An 18,844-nucleotide genomic window follows, 5' to 3' on the forward strand; every position below is an offset into this window, starting at 1 on the left:
AAATCTTCGGAAGAAAAAGAGGTTTTTGTCCCACCACCTGAACAATTAAAAGAAACAAAGGGTCGGCGATATGTTTTGCATAATGAGAATAGACAAGCCCAGGCAAAAGAAGAAGTTTTTGTCCCACCACCTGAACAATTAAAAGAAACAAAGGTTCAGTGATACGTCTTTCATAATGACAAAAGACAAGCTGAGGCAAAAGTTAAAGGTATAATAAGAAAAAACGTAATTTTACAAAGGAACTACTTCTAATTTAAGGTCTATTCGGATGTCATGACACCAAGAAAAGGCTCAAATTGTCTGCGTTTAGAAGATAAGGGACAATGGGAATCCATATATAGAAGCCTACCACGTGCCAAGTGCCGGGGACTGGCGGCGAAGCCGTCGGGCTGCCGGTACTATATATATATATATATATATATATATATATATATATATATATATATATATATATATATATATATATATATATATATATATATATATATATATATATATATATATATATATATATATATATATGCACATTAGGGGGAGGAAGTAAAGAGAACTAATTTTAGGAATGATATAAGTAATCCTAAAAATCCTAAAATACTGACTTAATACTGACTTTACAGTCTTCATTTAGCCTTGAATGTGATAACACCTTTTTTGGATTTTATCAACTTGAAACTCGGTAGGATCCTAAATTAATTCAGTGACCGGAGTAATTGTGCAACCATTCTGTCATAACATTTCATACGGATTAAAAATGTTGTAATCTACTGACCTAGTTTCTGGACATTTATTTACACTTTACAAAAATAGATTTGTGCTGATTTCAATTTTGCGTAACCATAATTGACAAGCAGAAGAGGGGCAGTAAACCCGTGGCAAGTGCCGTTGTACCTGCCGGGAGAGTCTCCCTTAAATTGCGGGGATAAGGTAACGGGGGCTGACGCTTCCCTTGTCTTTTGGGGTGATATTTTTTTTGTTCAAGCCAATTATGTCTCCAAAAGTGTGCCCTAACTGTGAACGTTCTTTGGGGAAAGGCACGCTGTTGCAATGCACTAAGTGTTCCAATTTGTTTCATCCCTCTTGTTCAGGGATCACCGTTTCCGATAGAAAGAATACTCCTAACTGGACCTGTTCTATTTGCAAAGCCGCTACCGAATTTTCTAGTGACCCAATAGAGAGTGAGCACCCAAATTCTTCAATAAATATGCTGACGCCACTGAATGCCGTAACCCCTGCGTCTCAAGACCCTCTCTTGGCTGTTAGCCAGGAAGCACCTGTGATTAACGATTCGACTGATAATCATTGCCCAAATGAACAGGTAAAGCGGAATAATTTTGCCTGCGATGATTCTTCTGATTCATTCTGTGATTTTTCAAAAACCTTCGTAATTGCAGATGGGATTTCTCATGTAATTGTGAACTCTGCCCTGTTTTTTATTTGCGATGCATTTGCGAATGGTATTCCAGAAACGGAGCTTATTGAAACTGTGGCGAACTTTTACAGCCTTGAGGCTTTGGTGAATGCGAAAAATCTGCTTTGGAAATTTTCTGGAATTCCTATAAAGAGAGTAATGAGACGTGGCAACGCTGCGGAACTTGCTACAGCAAAAGATATTATGAAGATGGTCACGGATCTTGACCAGAAAGGTTTCAAATGGCCTGTATTCAGTGCCTCGCTCATTCAGAGACTGCCCTTTATTAAAATCTGATTCCAATGTACGTTTGGATCGACTTGTTAGTGATTATGGCAGAAAGCTGGAGAAATCCATTACTTCTCTTGAAAGAATTGAACAAGACTTACAGTCCTCGCTGTCGAAGTGTTCAGCCAACTTGGGCTCCCCCTCCCCCGCCCCTTTAAATTCACCGGATTTGCCTCCGCTCCCCATCAGCTCTGATTCAGTAGAGACTATGACTATCGCTAATCCGCCAGCCGCGTTACGTGACCCTGTTTCCAGGAAAAATGAATTGGACAAATTCGGCTCGGGCTGTATCAAGCAAATAAAAAAGACCAATGATTTGATTTTTATCACTGTGGCGGCTGAATCTGGGAAAAAGTTTTCTTGTGATCTAAAGGATTCCTTCCCTGATTGTCTTATCAATACTAGAAAGCCTAAGTTTTTCGGAATAATCCGTGGTGTGGATATCGAGTTCGACATTGAAGCTCTAGCAGCCACTTTGCCTGGGATTCTGGAGTTCAGGCGCCTTGGAATGTCGAGAACAATAAAGGTGTCGTTTGAGTCCGAAGCATTTTTAAAATATTATATCGTCCATGGGATTAAGTTCGGTTACGAGCTCTACAGAGTTGAGAAAGACAAGGTGCTTCCAAAACATATATCTTTCCTAAAGCGTTTCACTTTACTGTGAAGGGCTGTATCAAGAAGAGCGAGGGTCATTGAAACATTGTATAAATTGGCAAAAGAGAAATATTACCATTTAAAATCGCTGAAAACAGAGATCCTGGTAGGAATTGCCAATCCCCTCCCTAACAAAATTTCCTAGCGAGGCTCACAATAGCCCAGCACCAATAATAAAGGTGAAGAACACAAATAGTCCCGTGAATCAAGAGGGATTAGGTATCAATTTCTACCCCCCCTCCCCGCAAAACTCATTCTGAATTTGTCTGAAGGCTCAATGAGAGTAGGGATCTTCGGGCATTAAATCCATTCTTTGAGGTATCTGACCCCCCCCCTCCCTGCCTAGAAAATGACCCACTGCCCCTCCTTCATAATAACGTTCAATTATGCAGACTACCCACCGTTTATGGATTGGTTGTAGTAGAAAAGGCGGCTATGCTTGATGTTGGCCGATCAACTAGGAACTCTAAGAGATCGTACCCTAGGTCAAGAATCCAAGAGTTTCCAATGGTTGTTCTCTGAAAACAACACGCGTTCCTGAGTAAATATTTATTTATTACTTAAAAAAACTTACCGAAAAGGAATTTGATTCAGCTGAGCTGAAAGGTCCAATAACTGTGTTTTGGGGGATGACATCCCCCCCCCCAGTCCCCGGGGGAAAGGACTGTAAATTACATAATTTGACCATTCTTCACATATAGTATTTTTTACTGGAAAATAAACGCAAATTTTTTCCAGGGAAATTTGACAAGGGGGCGTGGAAGTTGACTTCCGGCATGACTCGAAAACCCCCTCTGAGGGCATTGGGTATTAGAGGGATAATTTCATTAAGATGATTTTTTTTTGCCGCTTGACAGTAGAAGAAAGCATTTGGGCAGGGTATGGGTTAAAGATGGTCATTATTTTTGTCCGATGCATGGAGAGAATGATGAAGATTTATCTCATTTTTGTTGATTGTGTACAGCTGGGAGGTTTTGTTGGGAGTTGGAAGGAAATATTTGGAATGGAAAGAAGCGATGAGGGTTCGTTTGTTGGGGTTTGGAAAATAGAAATTTTGTTAGTATAAAAAATTATTGTAGATTCATCAACCCTTACAACCCTTACAACCCTTACATAACTTACAACCCTTATCCTGAGGGTTGTGGGGGCTGTCATCCTTAAAGACCTAATTTCCAAAACTTTCAACTGCTTTGAATAAAATGGCTGTCTAAAAATCTTGATTGGATGTGTTTGGGAAAAAGGTGGGCGTGAGAGGGGGTTTAGTTTCCCTCAAATCACTTTCGACTATTAAAAAGGGCACTAGCCCTTTGAATTCCCAATCGAATGAGCCGTTTTCGAAGTTTCTACGCTGAACAAAATGGCTATCTCAAAATTTTGATTCGATGTGTTTGGGGGAATGATGGGCGTGGGGGGCGGCCCCTAGTGGCCCTGCAATCATTTTTAAGTATTAAAACAAGTACTAGCCACTCCAATTTCCAATTGAATGAACCATTTTCGAAGTTTCTACGACAACTCCTTCGATACGAAATGCCCTGGTATGAAAAAAACAACAACAAAAAATAAAAATAAATAATACATTGTGCCAGCATCGTTCTTTACTTAGGTAGCGCAATTGTGCTGCCTATGATATGCAGTTTTTCGTAAAAAAAATTGGTTCTATTTTAGAAAATAATTTGTTGTAATTAGAAACCCCATTAATTTTCTTTAAAATGAGCCATTGAACAACTCTCTACGATGTTCCAGTGCCAAGCTGTCTGTGAAAAAAAAAAGAAGAAAAGATGCCGTTTAGGAAGAATGCTGTTGTAGCTGCCATTTTTCTTGATTTTCAAGCCAATATATTTCCCTTGCTGTTCAAGCCAAATGACAGAAAGTTTCCTATTCAGGGGTTTCGGACAAGGCGGTTCTAATGGTGTACTTTTCGTTCTGATCTGACTCTATTTACAGGAGTTATGGGTTATTATATTTCTTAACATTGGACGTGATCGTCTCTTACTAGGTTGCTAGCTACCGCTGCAACCCAGATCAGTCAGTCATAGCGCTGAGGATTATATATAAGTTAATCAAGGTGTTGTGAATATTAGCGTGTGTATGAAAAAAATTATGTTCACCCTTCTTTCTTTGTAGAGAGGAAGCCATACGAAATTCCGGAAATCCGACAACAAAGAGTGCTATCGAAATGGAAAGCCACTTTTATCAAAAAGCTAAGACTAGAGAAGACTATCTTGGTTTTTTAGCTAGACTACTTCTGCATGTTAGCGATTTAAGTAAGTCCTTTAGTGAGTAAGCGATTTAAGTAAGTCCAAATTCATAAAGTAGTTCATGCGCCGTAAATAATTAGTGATTTCTTCAAGTTTTTTAAGTGAATTCTTCAACTGAATTAAGTAAATGAATTAAGTAGCTTCGGTAACTGCTTTTGGCTGGTGAATATGGTCGGTGCCGAGCTGGTTACCACCCCCACCCCACCAGAAAACTAACTCCTGCGAACAAATTCTTACGCTGACAATTCTCACCCGCAGACAATACACCCCCCACACCCTGAAGATTGCCCGCACTGACAACTACCACACTGACCATACCGCACTGACAAATTTATGGCAGTTTTTGAAAGGATCTCCTATGATGGAATTGCACGGGATACAGTCTTGGACTAAAAACTCCGAGTAATTACTTCCCGTCGGCTTATTCGAGTAAATTGTACTTGTTCAACTTTTGCAGATAATTTCTGAAAGCACACTAGCTAAGCATGACAAGATGGGAAAAAGATATATGTGAAGAGGAAAAAACGAGGATAGTTTCAGCCAGTTATAAGGAAAAAACAGAGCAAATATTTTGGCTGAGATCTCAGCACAGCCGTCCTCTGGGCATAAATAAAAAGATAAAAATAAATCGTAAAAAACAACCGCTAAAATAAAAAAAGACCCTTTCAGAGACATAACTCTAGTGTTGCCAGTGGTAAACAGTCACACAGCTCCAGTGTATCTATTGTTATTTTTTCCTCAGAGCCACTTCATAGGGAAGAGCTGGTCATATAAGCTTTGGAGGGCACTCATTCGCTTAGAAATTGAAAGTTCTAGTGGCTCTTCTAAGGAGTCAATTGCGATCGGAGGGTAGCCAGCCCCCATCCCACGCCCTTTTCTCCAAAGACATTATCTCAAAATACTGAGATAGTCATTTTGTTCAAAATCGTCCAAGAGTCAAACAACTATGCTTTCAGGGTTGACATAACCCCCGAGGCAAGAAATTTAAGTAATTGTTAAAAACGGGCTTGTTAAAACGGGCTTGTTGGGTTTTTGTTGGGAAAAGATAGCATGTCTAATTTTGGGTCTTTAAAAAGGCTTAGGGCGTTAAGGTAAAACTCTCAGGATATGCTAAGAGGGATCTCGGAAATAATCAAACCACACTATGTTCATACTGGCTGTCACAATGACATCAGCAATATCTATTATACGGCTTAGGGTATTAAGTTGAAACTTTCAGGAAATGTTGAGGGAGATATTGAAGAGTGATTGGAGGACAGCCTTCTCCCTGCCCTTTGAAAACGCTTCTCCCGTCAACACTAATCTAAATTTGAAAAAAGATTTTTTTTCAAAATGGGCTAAAGCTCTAATAACTATGCCTCCGGGTATGCCATGCCCCCACGATTCCGGGGCAAGGATTGTAAAATATCCAATTTGCCCATTGTTTAAATGCAGGACTTACCCTTAGGAAATGGGGTATGTTTGATCCTGGGAGTGTCTGAGAAGGCTAAGGGCTTAAGGTGAAACTTGGGAAAATGTTGAGGGGTATCTAATATCTTAAACTAAATGAAAAGACACTAGGTTTATCCAGTTTGTCAAAAAAAAAAAAACGTATCTGAAATATCTTAAGAACGGCTGAGGGTATTAAATTGAAACTTTCAGGTTATTTAATAGCAACTACGACGTCAATTTGACGCCCTGTATGCCAGTAATGGTTCTGGAGAATTTTTTTTCAGGTTTGGTGCGGGAGGAGGGGGGGGGGCGATATTAAAAGGTTGGTGGAAGGCAACCAGCCCCCCCATGCCCTTTTAGCTCAACTCCCCCCCTAAGACTTCCTATGAAAATTTAGAAATAGCCATGTTGTCCAAAATAGTCTTAAAGGTCAAATAACTATGCATCTGGGGATGGTATACCCCTCACAGCCATAGGGGCAAGGGTTGTAAGCTATGCAAGTTGCCCACTATTTATGTATAAGCTTGGTTATTTGGAAACGGGGGAATGTTTGATCCTTTGTCTCCAAAAAGGCTTAGAGTATTGGCTTAGAGTATTGTAGTGAAACTTTTAGAAAATGTTGAGGGGAACCTCGGACAAAATCATAGCGCCAAATGCGGGATGTTTGTCGAAAGGACGTATCTGCAATGCCTAAGAAACGGCTAAAGCTATTAAGTTGAAACTTTCAGGAAATTTTGAGGGGGATGTTGAATAGTGATTGGAGAACAATCAGCCCCCACCCCCACATTTGCTCTTTTAGATGCTCCCTCCCCTGAGCACTGATTGGAATTTTGGAAAGCTGTTTTTTCAAAATACTCATTTACCTAATAACTATGAATCTTTATTTGCCATACACCCCCCCCCAGCCCCTGGGACAAAGAATATAAATTATGCAGTTTGTTCATTTTTACATGCAAGATTTATTATTCGAAAAGGGAGGAATGTTTGTTCCTGGGTGTTTCCGAAAGGGCTAACTGTATTGAGGTGAAATTTCGGAGAATGTCAAGGGGTATGTTGGTCTAATCCTAAAGACACTATGTACATATAGGATATCAAGAAGGCGTATCAGTAATATTATAATAAGGTTAAGGGTAATAACTTGAAAGTTTAAGGGCCACTACCAATGCAGCTGCTGCTGTGACTGCGACTAAGATTACTGGCAACGGTGACTGCTTGCTACCGTGACTTTGACTACGAGTACTTGTGACTGCAACTACCCGAGACTGTGACTGCAATTACTTAGGACTCCAACTGATTTTATTTGTTTCTACTTCAGAAATTTTAAGGGAAATATTGAACAAAATCAAAATACACTATGTGCATGTTGGTTGTCAAAAGAGCATCCCAGGAATATCTTAGGCATGGCTGAAGGTATTAAGCTGAAATTTTTTGGGCATGTTTAGAACGACATTCTTAAGTGGTCAGAGGGCAGCCAGCTCCTCTCCACTTGTCCAATTAGTTCCTCCTTTCCAAAATTGATCGAAATTTTGAAAAAAAACTATTTAAAATAGTCGAAAGGTCTAATAACTAGGCGTCTAGTGATGTCAAGCACCCCCCCCCTATGGCCCCAAGGCAAGGGTTGTTAATAATGTAATTTGCTGATTGTTTACGCACAGGATTCATTATTGGGAATGGAGAAACTTTTGATCTTGGGTCTGTCTGAAAAAGCTAAGGGGGTTGAGGTGAAACTCCAGGTAATGTTGAGGGGGATGATTATCTAAATCAATAGACACTATGTGCATCACGGCTAGCATTAGGGGAAATCTGTCATATGTTAGGAACGGATAATGGTATTAACTTGGAACCTTCAGGGTTACTTGTGACTGTGACTGTGACTACTTGTGACTGTGACTACATCTAATTGTGACTACTGGGAAATTTTGAACAAAATCAAACATACTATGTGCATGCTGATTGTCAAAAGGGCACATCAGCAATATCTCAGAAACAACTGTTCTGCCCTTTGGAAACGGGGCCCTTTTTCACCAAGCACTGTTCCTTGACCTGTACTTGGTGAGAAAGGGCCTTCGTTGCCATTTTAGATACCCCTTCCCCTCAACACTGATCAAGATTATGAAATTACCGTTTTTTTTAAATAGTCAAAAAGTTTAGTAATTTTGTCTCTGGGGATGTCACGCCACCCACAGCCCTTTGGGAAGGGATTGTAAATTATGCAATGTGCCCATTGTTTCTATACAAGATTTATCATTGGGAAAGGGGGATGTACGAAGACTAAGGTTATTAAATTGAAACTTCAGAGAATGTTGAGAGGATGTTAAACTAAATAAAAAACACTATGTGCATCCAGGCTGTCAAGGGTGTATCTACAATATCTTAGAAGTAGCTAAGGGTGTTAATTTGAAACTTTCAGGACTACTATCGCTACTACTATTGTGACTGTAGCTACTTGTGACTACGAAAATGGGTACTTGGGACAGCTTGCAAGTGTGACTACTAGCAACTTTGACTATGGCTACCTGTGGCTGGTGCTGCCTCTTCTTGCGACCGAGACTACTTAAGACTGCGAGTACTTGCAACTGCGATAATTTATGACTGCGACTGATACTACTTGCGACTGCTAATACGAATGGATATCGACTGATACTGCAGCTTCTTGTGACTAGGACTGCTTGCAACTACGACTACTTTCAACTGCGAGTACGATAACTTTCGATTACAAATGCGAAAATTTGTGACTACAACTGCTAATATTTGCGACTGTGACAATTACTATTAGTAGGCCTGTTGCTACTGCGACTGTGACTGCAAATATTACTGCAACTTCTACTATTACAACTAGAACTATTGAACTAAATCAAATGATTATAATAGTATCCATTTTGTCAAAATGGCATAGTACATCCAGGTTTTCAAAAGGGCTTATCTGCAATATCTCATGAACGGCTAAAGTTTTTAAGTGGAAAATTTCAGGGATTGCTGTACCAAATGAAATGACACAAGGTGCATCCAAGTTGTCATGAGGGTGCCTATTGGTGTGTGTATATGAATCTCATGAAGGGCTGCGGGCATTAGCTTGAAACCGTCATGGGATTCTGAGGGAAATGTTGAAAAAAATTTAAAGATCATACATGCAGTCAGGTTGTCAAAATGGGATATTTAATATTCTAAGAACTATTAGGGAAGGGTATCAAGTTGAAACATAAAGAGTACGTTGAGGGGAATGTTTAACTTAAAGACATTATGTGCGTCATATTTGTTAATGGGTATAGCTGTAGTATCTCAGAAACGGCGAAGATTATTGAGTTGAAACTTTTAGGAAATGTTGACTGGGACTTTGAACTAAATTAGGAGACACCATATGTATTCTGATTGTCAAAATCGCATTTCTGCAATATCCCAGGAATATTTGTGAGCATTAAATTGAAACTTTCAGAGAACGTTGAGGGGGATGTTGAACTTAATCAAAATACAGCTATGCTCATCCCGGTTGTCAAAAGAGCATATGTAAAATATTTCAGGATCAGCTAATGGTTTTTAATTGAAACTAGTCAAGGGTTTTTTGAACTAAATCAAAAGATATTTCCACATCCAGCTTTTTAATATTGTGTGTGCAATATTTCAGGAACATTTGAGGTTATTATTGGTAAATTGGCACTTCCAGAGAATGTTGAAGGGGATGTTGAACTTAATCAAAAGAAACTTTATGCATCCAGGCTGTCAAAAAAGTGTATCTGCAGTATCTCAGGAGCGGATAATGGCATTTAGGTAAACATTTCAGGGAATGTGGAAATGAATCAAAAGATACTAATTAGAACTAATAAGCCAGAATCGAATATATTAATTCTGAAGCCGAAAACATAAAAAAAACTGGAGAAATATTTTTTAAGTTTACCAATGATAGAACTTTGGCTATAAAAGCGAACAGAAATTAATAAAAATATTTTCAGAAAAAGGGTTTTTCAAGGAATAGTAAAGAGCCTCATTAAACCTAAGGCCAGCAGAAACAAAGTTCTATAATACTTTATGCTCAAAACGACCAGAAATTACTATTAAAGAATAAATGAAACCCAAAACAAACAGGAATTGAAATTAAAGATCACATCAAACATAAAATAGTAAATCCCGATAAAGATGAATAAATAACGTTTAAAACAAGTAAAAGTTGAATCGGATATTCAATTCAAAGTTAAAACGAACAAAAAGTAATCTAAACATGAGTTTGGCTGCCACCCCTTTTCCCCTCCGTAAAAGTTCTAAAGCCTATTGCTTCAGTTGCGCTTTACTGAAAACAATATATATTATATTATATTGAAAAAAACTCATGTGAAAAATAATTTTGAATTGCTGAGATCTCCAAGAATTAATATACATTATATATTAAATATTCAGTTTATTTTCATTAGTTTTTTTAAAAATTATCTTGATTGTTATACTGATTCAGAGGGATAATTTTCCGAAAGAGAGGGGGATACGTTCGTTGGAGAGAATTTTAGGGGGTGGGGGATTTCCAAAGGGGAATCCCCCACGGTGGTGCGGGTGGGGGGATGCGATCAGCATAGAACCAATGTAGTCATAATAAGGATTCCTCTTTCCATTTTTTTTAAAGGTTTGCCATTTTAAGATGCACAAAATTCTGCTATATTTGGAAAAAATTTGACGGCCTTCTTATTAAATAAAAACTCTTTTGGAAAAACCGCACAAGAAAATCAGTGTTAGATTGAAGGGTTGGAGCAGAATCAGTTTAAAGTAACAAGGTTTATTTGCTCATATATAAAAAAAATGAATTCAAGGCTCACTTATGAAGTAGTTAACGTCCCCTGATTGTTTGATCTGCTCTGAATCTGAATTTTTCTGCCCTTTCTACTCCACTCGAGAATGTAATTTTTGTTTGGGCTCAGCTAGAAGACCTCCTCTGGCAATAGCCCGGTTCATATTTGAATATATGACTGAACGTACTAAGTTTAAATGGGACGTTGTTTTTTAATTATAAGAAGTTGTATGTTTTTAAAGAAATAAGAAAGAACAACATTCAGAAACTAAAATGTCTTCCAGCCAGGTGTGAAAAAAGTTCCAAAGCTGCCAGCAGCAGAATTCCAAAAGCTATTAACACTTTAGCAGCACAAATTCTATTTTGATTGCTTTGATTTGAGCAAAAAGCATGTTTATCCGTAAAATATGCAGAAAAGTAACAAATATAAAGCTTGCAGTTAGAAATATCAAGTTTTCTGAATCACAATTAACGATGAAAGCTAATTCAGTTGCAAGCCATATACTACCCATAAATATTACACACTATAAATTTATATGTACCTTTTTATCAAAAGTACTGTATCTATTTAATCTAATACTGCTAGTGGAGTATAGTATTCAAAGGCTGAAGTATACTGTATGTACATTTACTTAATGGATGGAGCTGTACACCCCAATCCTATTAGTATTATAAAACTAATGCATACCCACCTGCATGCTTGGTACTCATTGATCACTATGCTACAACTATAAAAAAGCACCATTTGATTTTCTGGGAGAACAATACTGATTGGCAGGCTGCCAGGCACATCCATTTTGAAGCTGTGATATTAGTTTTGCCCTAATCGAATCCCCAAAATAAACAGAGAATTGTTGCTACATTGTAATGTGGCTGTTTTAGGCTACTAATTTTCTATGTTCCAGATTTCTCATCACCTGCTTCAACTTTATGTACACCTTGATAACTACCAGCCCTTTTCAGATTCTTTCAACTAACGAATAAACAGTTTTGAGAGAAGTTGACTATTTGTGTGAGATTTGGAATATTCAAATATTCACTTTCGGCTGAAGAGAAGTGGAGTAAGTAAAAACTTGTCCACAAGGACGAAGGATAAAAAAGTGACTTAAAAAGTAAATTTTCACATAGCGATATTGAAACTCAATGAGCAAAAAATGACAACCTGCTTCAGGAATTTCACACAAATATTTACAGATGGGTCACTGAAAGGAGGCAGGGCAGCAGCAGCTGCGGTGATTCCTGAATAGTGCTTAAATATATCCACTAGGCTTCCAAATGACACTTCCATCCTTACGGCTGAGCTAAAGGCTATATTTGAAGCTCTAAATGCCATAAACAAAATGCCCCCTGAATCTAGGAAGGTGATCTGGCTCTCAGACTCTAAGTCTGCCTTACAGCTCATTCGCCAAGTCCATAGGTCAATAATAGAGTCTGATATAGCAAGTCTCAGGAAATTAATATGGAGCATTCAAGAAAGAAATATCAAGGTTTATTTACATCGTGTGCCAAGTCACCAAGGTATTAAACATAACGAGGTAGCCGATTTACTTGCAAATAAAACAACAGACATCCACATAGACCCAACATTAAAATCAAAAACTCTACGTGACTTAATTTGGAGAAGAATTCCCAAGAAGAATCTACCACAGCTAATACTCATTTTTCCATCACGTGAAGAAAATGCCCTATACTTCCGAATTCGAAGTGATACATTGATCTTGAGGAAAGAAGAATACAACTGGATAAAAAAGAGGGGACCCATATTGATTTTGATCTTTAGTCCCTGAGACTTCACAACACCTCATCTTTAGTTGCAATAGTATTGCAAAGTTGGCAAATAAAACAAGAAATATTTTTTCAAGACTGAAAATAAACTCTGAGACAAGTGAACTGATTAACATCAAGCTGCCATGAGATGAGGAAAGAATACTATTCCAAGAGATTATTCGTTTTCTGAAGTGGAATGACATAGCTTAAAATGGTCGACATGACCCTGAAAACTGCTTCAGTTTGGTTATGAAGCCGAAAGGAGACTGTTTTTAGAGTCCAAATGCTGTTTTTCGACGAAGAAGAGCTTTTAGTTTGAACAAGTTTTAAAAAGCAGGAGCATGAGAGCTCACTCACAAAGCGGGATAGTACGCTACTTCTCTAAATGCGCGCTCTGTACTAATTGAATTCAATACCAATCTTTAGGATTATCAATATATTCATCTTGAAGCATTAAAGATCAGGATTGCATAATAGTTTTAATGAGAATATAGGACATAATGGTATTTACAAAGCAAGTGGAACATGGGGCTTTTTGGACACAATCTGGTCTACTACTTCACTAATGCGATGAAATTTTAGTTTTTCAGCATGATCAGTTGTGCGGAAGAAATGCCACTTCTTCCATGAACTGAAGTGAATGTCCAAGGCTGCTTCAATTGGTGGCTTACATGTTTCATTAATAGGGGAGCCCTGCCACTGGATAACTAACTCACTGCAAAGAGTGGCAGAACTAACACCACGGCCACAAGCACGCCTGTCCACAATACTGCACATACTCTCAACAAGAGATTCGCATGACGTCTTGCACATACAGCACAATAAGAGGTGACGAAATTCGGGAATGCCATCTTACAGTGCTGGCTGCTCAACAAAAACTTTTGCAGTACACTAAGAGAGGAATGCTTAGGATATGCATTTACGCTAGAAACATGATCTAAACATGTTTTGTACTGGTTGAGAACTGCATTTTGTGACAAACTTTGAAAATCCTATGAATTTGCAAGATCAAGCAAGTATCCAAGTTGACAGACTTTCGGATCGTCAATTCAACCGAGCTGATATCAAATACATTTCCCATAATAGCAGTCCATTTTTCAACTGGGTTGTACCTATTTATGGCAACAAAAAAGGGTGAGTTGAGATTATTCAAATATTTGTCTAAGAAGCTGCAAAGTTTCCAGGAAGTTGCAGCAACCGCCTCTCTAGTCATTCCTGCAGAATCTTCCAACTCAGAAACCACATTGTTATCAATCACCGAACGCGTACCTCGCAACATCAGGGGTTTCTGCCGTAGAACTACGGGAACTCCATGATATAAAAAATTTGTTGATAAGGAAGGCGCCGCTTTAAAGAAGCAAAGAAGTAGCTGAGAATCAACTGGACAATCTGCTGACAGTTGTAACTTCATTTTGGCGAGGTCATCAATATATTTATTTAGTATATTCGTAATTTTCCATTGTAAGAGCTCCACCTTTTGGAGGGAAATGGTAGATATAGTTTTGTAAATATCAATAATCCCTTCTAAACTAAGTACGAAATCGGCATGTGAGATCTTATTCAAATAATTTTCTTGATTGTTGCTGAGTAAGGAACACATCAGGGGGTATTTGTCCCTGAAAGTTTTGAAAACTTGTGCTGAGTATGTAGCAAACCTAGTGGAGGAAAAGAACGATGGCTTCTTGAAATTGACACCATGTGTATCGGCGAGGGTTATCATTGCTTCAAAACTTTTTCCATAACCCATCTTTTTGTTACCGGTGAATATGAGGTCACAAGGACTTGAGACCCACTGTGACGAGTTTTGAGCATCTCCTTCAGCCAATTCAACGCGATGCACTGGATCCCAGTGAAATATATACAGGGGAGAATCACGGGGAGACCAATAAGCATCAAAAGATGAATGGGCACGTGAAGCGTAAAATGTCCATCCATTGCACCACCTACAAGGTCTGCTTGATATCTTCTACCGTCAGAGAGTGATGCTTCAAAGCTTTAAGCAGAGCGAGTGCAATGACTAACCCTGTATGCTCACTAACGACTGGCAAGTCAACAGCATAAGAATCAAGACATTCAGAAAGAAAAGAAATAATACCAACAATATGGAATGCTCGCCTATTAGGCGTCATCTCGTCGGCAATAATAGCAAATGGTGGTGGCTGTTTAGTTGCGAGAAGATTTGTACTAAGGCATCTTTACAGTTGGGAGTCAATAAGTTTGGCAAAAATGGGAATAAGACTCGTGACAAAACATGCGACTGTGGTTCATTTCACCCATAGAAAGGCCTTTCAAGCTATCAAGAGTTATATTGCCTCTGTATTGGAGCTGGAAACCATGACTAACTTAAAGCTGTCAATAGCCATTCAGACCACAGATTAACCCCGTTCTATGGTTTCTAAACATAAGCTGATCTGCTTTTGACTTTTTGGCAGCATCATCTAGCAAACTTTCTTTATGAGCTGACAATTCTAGATGCCAGACAATTTTTGGCTTGAGATTTCGGAACTCTCTAGGTCGATTTGAGTCGGTAAGGGTAGTTCCAGGTGAAAAATTGTAAGTGATTTGATTAGTGTTGGTGCGGGTTAAACACTGGGTCCAAAGCTCAGTCTTTTTGTCAAAAATTAGAAACTTAAACTGCTCGTTTAAAAGAGTCTGAAGTCTTGTTATCGTTTTGGCACTATGTGTCAATATCACCAAAGCTTTGGAATCGTTAATACAACTAGGTCTGACATTTTCTAATACAGAGCTTGATGATGATGTTCATTTATTCTGAAGCTTTTGCAGAAGAGCTTTTGTCATACTTATAACTAACGCTAGCTGGTCTGACTCTACAGTCACTACACAGTTGGTGCCATTGGTTCTGGGTCGTTTCTGGGGATTGGCTGATGTGGAGGGTCTAGGGGATTAGATATAACTATAGGGTTCACATTGGTAGGCTCTGGGGTGCTTAAAGACCTATTGACTGTTCAGTTAACATTATTGTCTGGCTTTTCAATTGATTCTTTTTCTGAACCAGGAAGTAAGTCAAGCACAGACAATGAGCACTCAACTGCTGAACTGGGCTTCCAGCCTAATAGTAATGGCTTTGTTTCTTTTTCAATCAATTTTACAAGTCCTTCTTGAAAACAAGGATAGGGATGATGAGTTATATTGAAGCAAAGGAAATTCATTTTTTGGGCTACTAGACATAACACGACGCTTTGCTTGTCTTTAGTATTTAAACCACTTTTTAATCTCAGGTCTCTATAAGGGCAGGGGAGCTCAAGTCCCTAGAGATTATGGGTCTTGTATCTGAGGAAAACTTACGAATAAAAAATGTGGTTGAATTTATATCTTATTTCTCTATTGCAAATGGTTTTTTTAGGTCTTTATTCCTCGTTTTTGTCTAATGTTGAAGTCCAAGGTAGAGATAACCTTATTTTGAGGTATGAAAAAAATCCAAGTAAAAGAAGATTAATGATTGTACTTGGTCAAAGACAGAAAGCAGACTCGGGTCCATTATCAAAAGGGATTTTTTTTTTCTTGTGTGAAAGTTTTGCCATCGTCTTGTTTAAAAACTTATTTTATCTGAAATAGTGCAACAACTCTGATGCTATTTTGCCTTGTAGCCAAAATTCAGAGGACATATTCTTCCTCTTTCTTAAATTGGAGACATAATTTGAACACAATTACATTCTACCGAAAACAATCCTTATTTCGAGCTGAATGTTCCTATTTCTCATAATATCGAAAAAAAAACATTATAATCAAGATTGTGATTTTTCAAAATCCGCCACAACATACCCTGATAGTTCAAATAATGTAAGCCGTTCCTGGGATATTGCCATTACACCCTTTTGACAATCTAAAAGTTCAAAGTTCGTTTTCATTTAGTTTAACGTCCACCAAAACACTCATTGAAAGCTTCACACAATTTTGCTTGATGAAACAGACATTTTTTATGGAAACTTTGTCCAAAACATAAGATCTAATTAAGATTTTCATTTGCGGAAAACGAACTTAAAGCTCTATTCTGTTACAATGTAGAATGCTTCAATCATTCTGATCACCAGTGTTTCAAACAAAAGCAATGTGCCTAATGTTCATATTGTAAAATAAAATTCGATTCCATAAATGCGAGTCTTATTCTTATAGATACACAATTTTGCTTTTATCTTATGAAAAATAAAACTAACAATGACCAAAATAATTACTACTAGTAATACTACTAGCAACTTACCGCGGCACCAAGCCACCCGAGGCCAAAACAGTTACGCACGCTCCGCCTCCATTACAATCTATTCAAAGCCTCCCTCTTTACATCCTAACGGGAGGTTCTCATTTTCCTTAAATCTTTCTTTACGAAATCCTTCCACCACAACCATGGACGACCAGCTTCTTGTTTAGCCCTAGACAGTTGGCCGAATATGACAATCTTTGGCAGTCTGTCATCCTTCATTGGCAAACCGTACCCTAGCCATCTCAACCTTTCTCTCATTATAGCCCTAGAAAGAAGGATTGAACCTCACTTTCCAAACTGCCTCTAAGGCTTGTAAACGTAATAAGTTCTGTTTAAACCATAAAAATATCTGTCCGATTTGCATATGATATGAAATAAAGCAGTATGATATTTTGAAAAAAAAAAAAAAAAAAAAAAATAATGAATGATAATGGGAATTTAATAAGTGAGTGGTAGGTGTATTTTCCTAGTGCTGGGCTTTCGTTTCTCCTCTTTTTAGACCAGGGGCAATCGTGTTATGCTTTTTTAATTACGTTTTTAGTAAAAATATAACAAAGTATTCAATCATTATAAGTACTAAAACTGAGGTATAAATGCAACTGGGAACCTATTTCGAAGTGATTTTTTTTCACTTACGTTTTTTTAGACAGGTAAAAATTATCGCTTATACTTTTTGTTTAAATTTTTTCAATAAGTGTTTCTCTGATTCTCGAAGTTCGTCATTGTCGGTAAACTTTAATTTAGAACCAAGGATATTTTTAAAAAAATGAATGCTAAACTGTCACGGTTTTCCTTTCTAAAATTATTCTTTTTTTTGTATTTTCCTGGGCTTGGGATGGGTAGCTGAACCTCCTGATTTCCCCTGTTTTGCTACTTTTTTCACTGATCTAGCAGTTAAGTGTTAACTAAATTGCCGAATAAAAACAAATTTGTATTTATTTCTAGAATGAAACGTTTCAAAACACCTGTTGTTGGATAGGTAAACAAAACAACTATTTAACCAAATGCAGGCACAGACCAGAAAGGGCGCAAATTCAGAATTTTAGTACGGTAATTATAAGGTTGTCAGAATTTGTTTTTTTTAATATTTTAAAATTCTTGAAATATTTCAAATATTTTTTTTAGATAAGAAGAATGCTCAACAGGGTCCAATGCAAATGGGAGGGCCAGGTATGCAGGATTCTATGGGACCTGGACAAGGTATGAACCATAAAAAACTTTAGTTTTTGATTGGTAATTTATCTGTTAACCGACATGCTACTTAATTACCGGCGCTATCTTATCGGCGTGGTATTTAACCGGTATGCATAAGTTTATTGCTAGTTTGGATGTGTCGTTAGCAGATTCAATCTATAGGTATAGTAGGGCTATTAGAAATTAGGTGGCGATGTTTTTATAAAGGAATTTTTGAATTTCCTTCATTGAGTGCTCTTAATAACTGTTTATAATTCTTGAGTTTTAAATGATTGTAGGTTAAACTTTGTTAAGTAAAAAAAATTTTTGGGTTTATTTTTTCTAGTAGTCAAAATAGTTGTAGTTTTTAGAATTTGTTTCAAATCTAATGCATCAGTGGGCAGCACAACAAAATCTGAGCTTATGAAAGTGTGCTACTAAACAAGGACAGTAATAAAAAAGAGGAAACAATACTTTAAATCAAAGGAAATTCGATATACTAAAAAAATATCGGGCGAAGTCCTAAGCGAAAGCAATGTATCGAGATAAACTAATATGAAGGTAAGTTGAGATACGAAGCTTTTGCATTATGCGTGGTTACTGAGATGTAGTGAATTTGCTGGCATAGAAATGAAACAGAAATATTTACGGAACTGATGTCTTTAATAGTAAGTTTTTCTATACTGAGAATGGGAATGGTGTTTTCTAATTACTGCAGAGGTTTCTGAAATAATCTAAAATTGATATTATTCACCGACGAATTGGCCATAAAGGCAGAATGCTACAAACATAAAGGCAGAATCAGAATCAAGAAACGTGATAAAACAAAATTGAAAAACACAAAAGAGAAAATCGCAAGCAACCTATGGGTTTAATTT

The 18,844-nt window shown here is 37.6% G+C and overlaps 1 protein-coding gene across 4 annotated transcripts in view; it reads left to right on the top strand.

The window, feature by feature from the left end:
- LOC148946287 (mediator of RNA polymerase II transcription subunit 15-like) overlaps positions 1-18,844 on the top strand; it is a 105,444-nt gene that overhangs the window by 20,114 nt on the left and 66,486 nt on the right. For all 4 annotated transcript variants that reach the window (XM_089097927.1, XM_089097928.1, XM_089097929.1 and 1 more), the window contains exons 3-4: positions 4,475-4,614; positions 17,919-17,993. In XM_089097927.1, the coding sequence (XP_088954053.1) occupies positions 4,475-4,614; positions 17,919-17,993 (215 nt within the window). The remainder of the gene's footprint in view (positions 1-4,474; positions 4,615-17,918; positions 17,994-18,844) is intronic.

Source organism: Artemia sp. Qi Xiang Cuo, chromosome 12 (genome assembly GCF_049724085.1).
Source record: "Artemia sp. Qi Xiang Cuo chromosome 12, ASM4972408v1, whole genome shotgun sequence".
Classification (NCBI taxonomy): Eukaryota; Metazoa; Arthropoda; class Branchiopoda; order Anostraca; family Artemiidae; genus Artemia; species Artemia sp. Qi Xiang Cuo.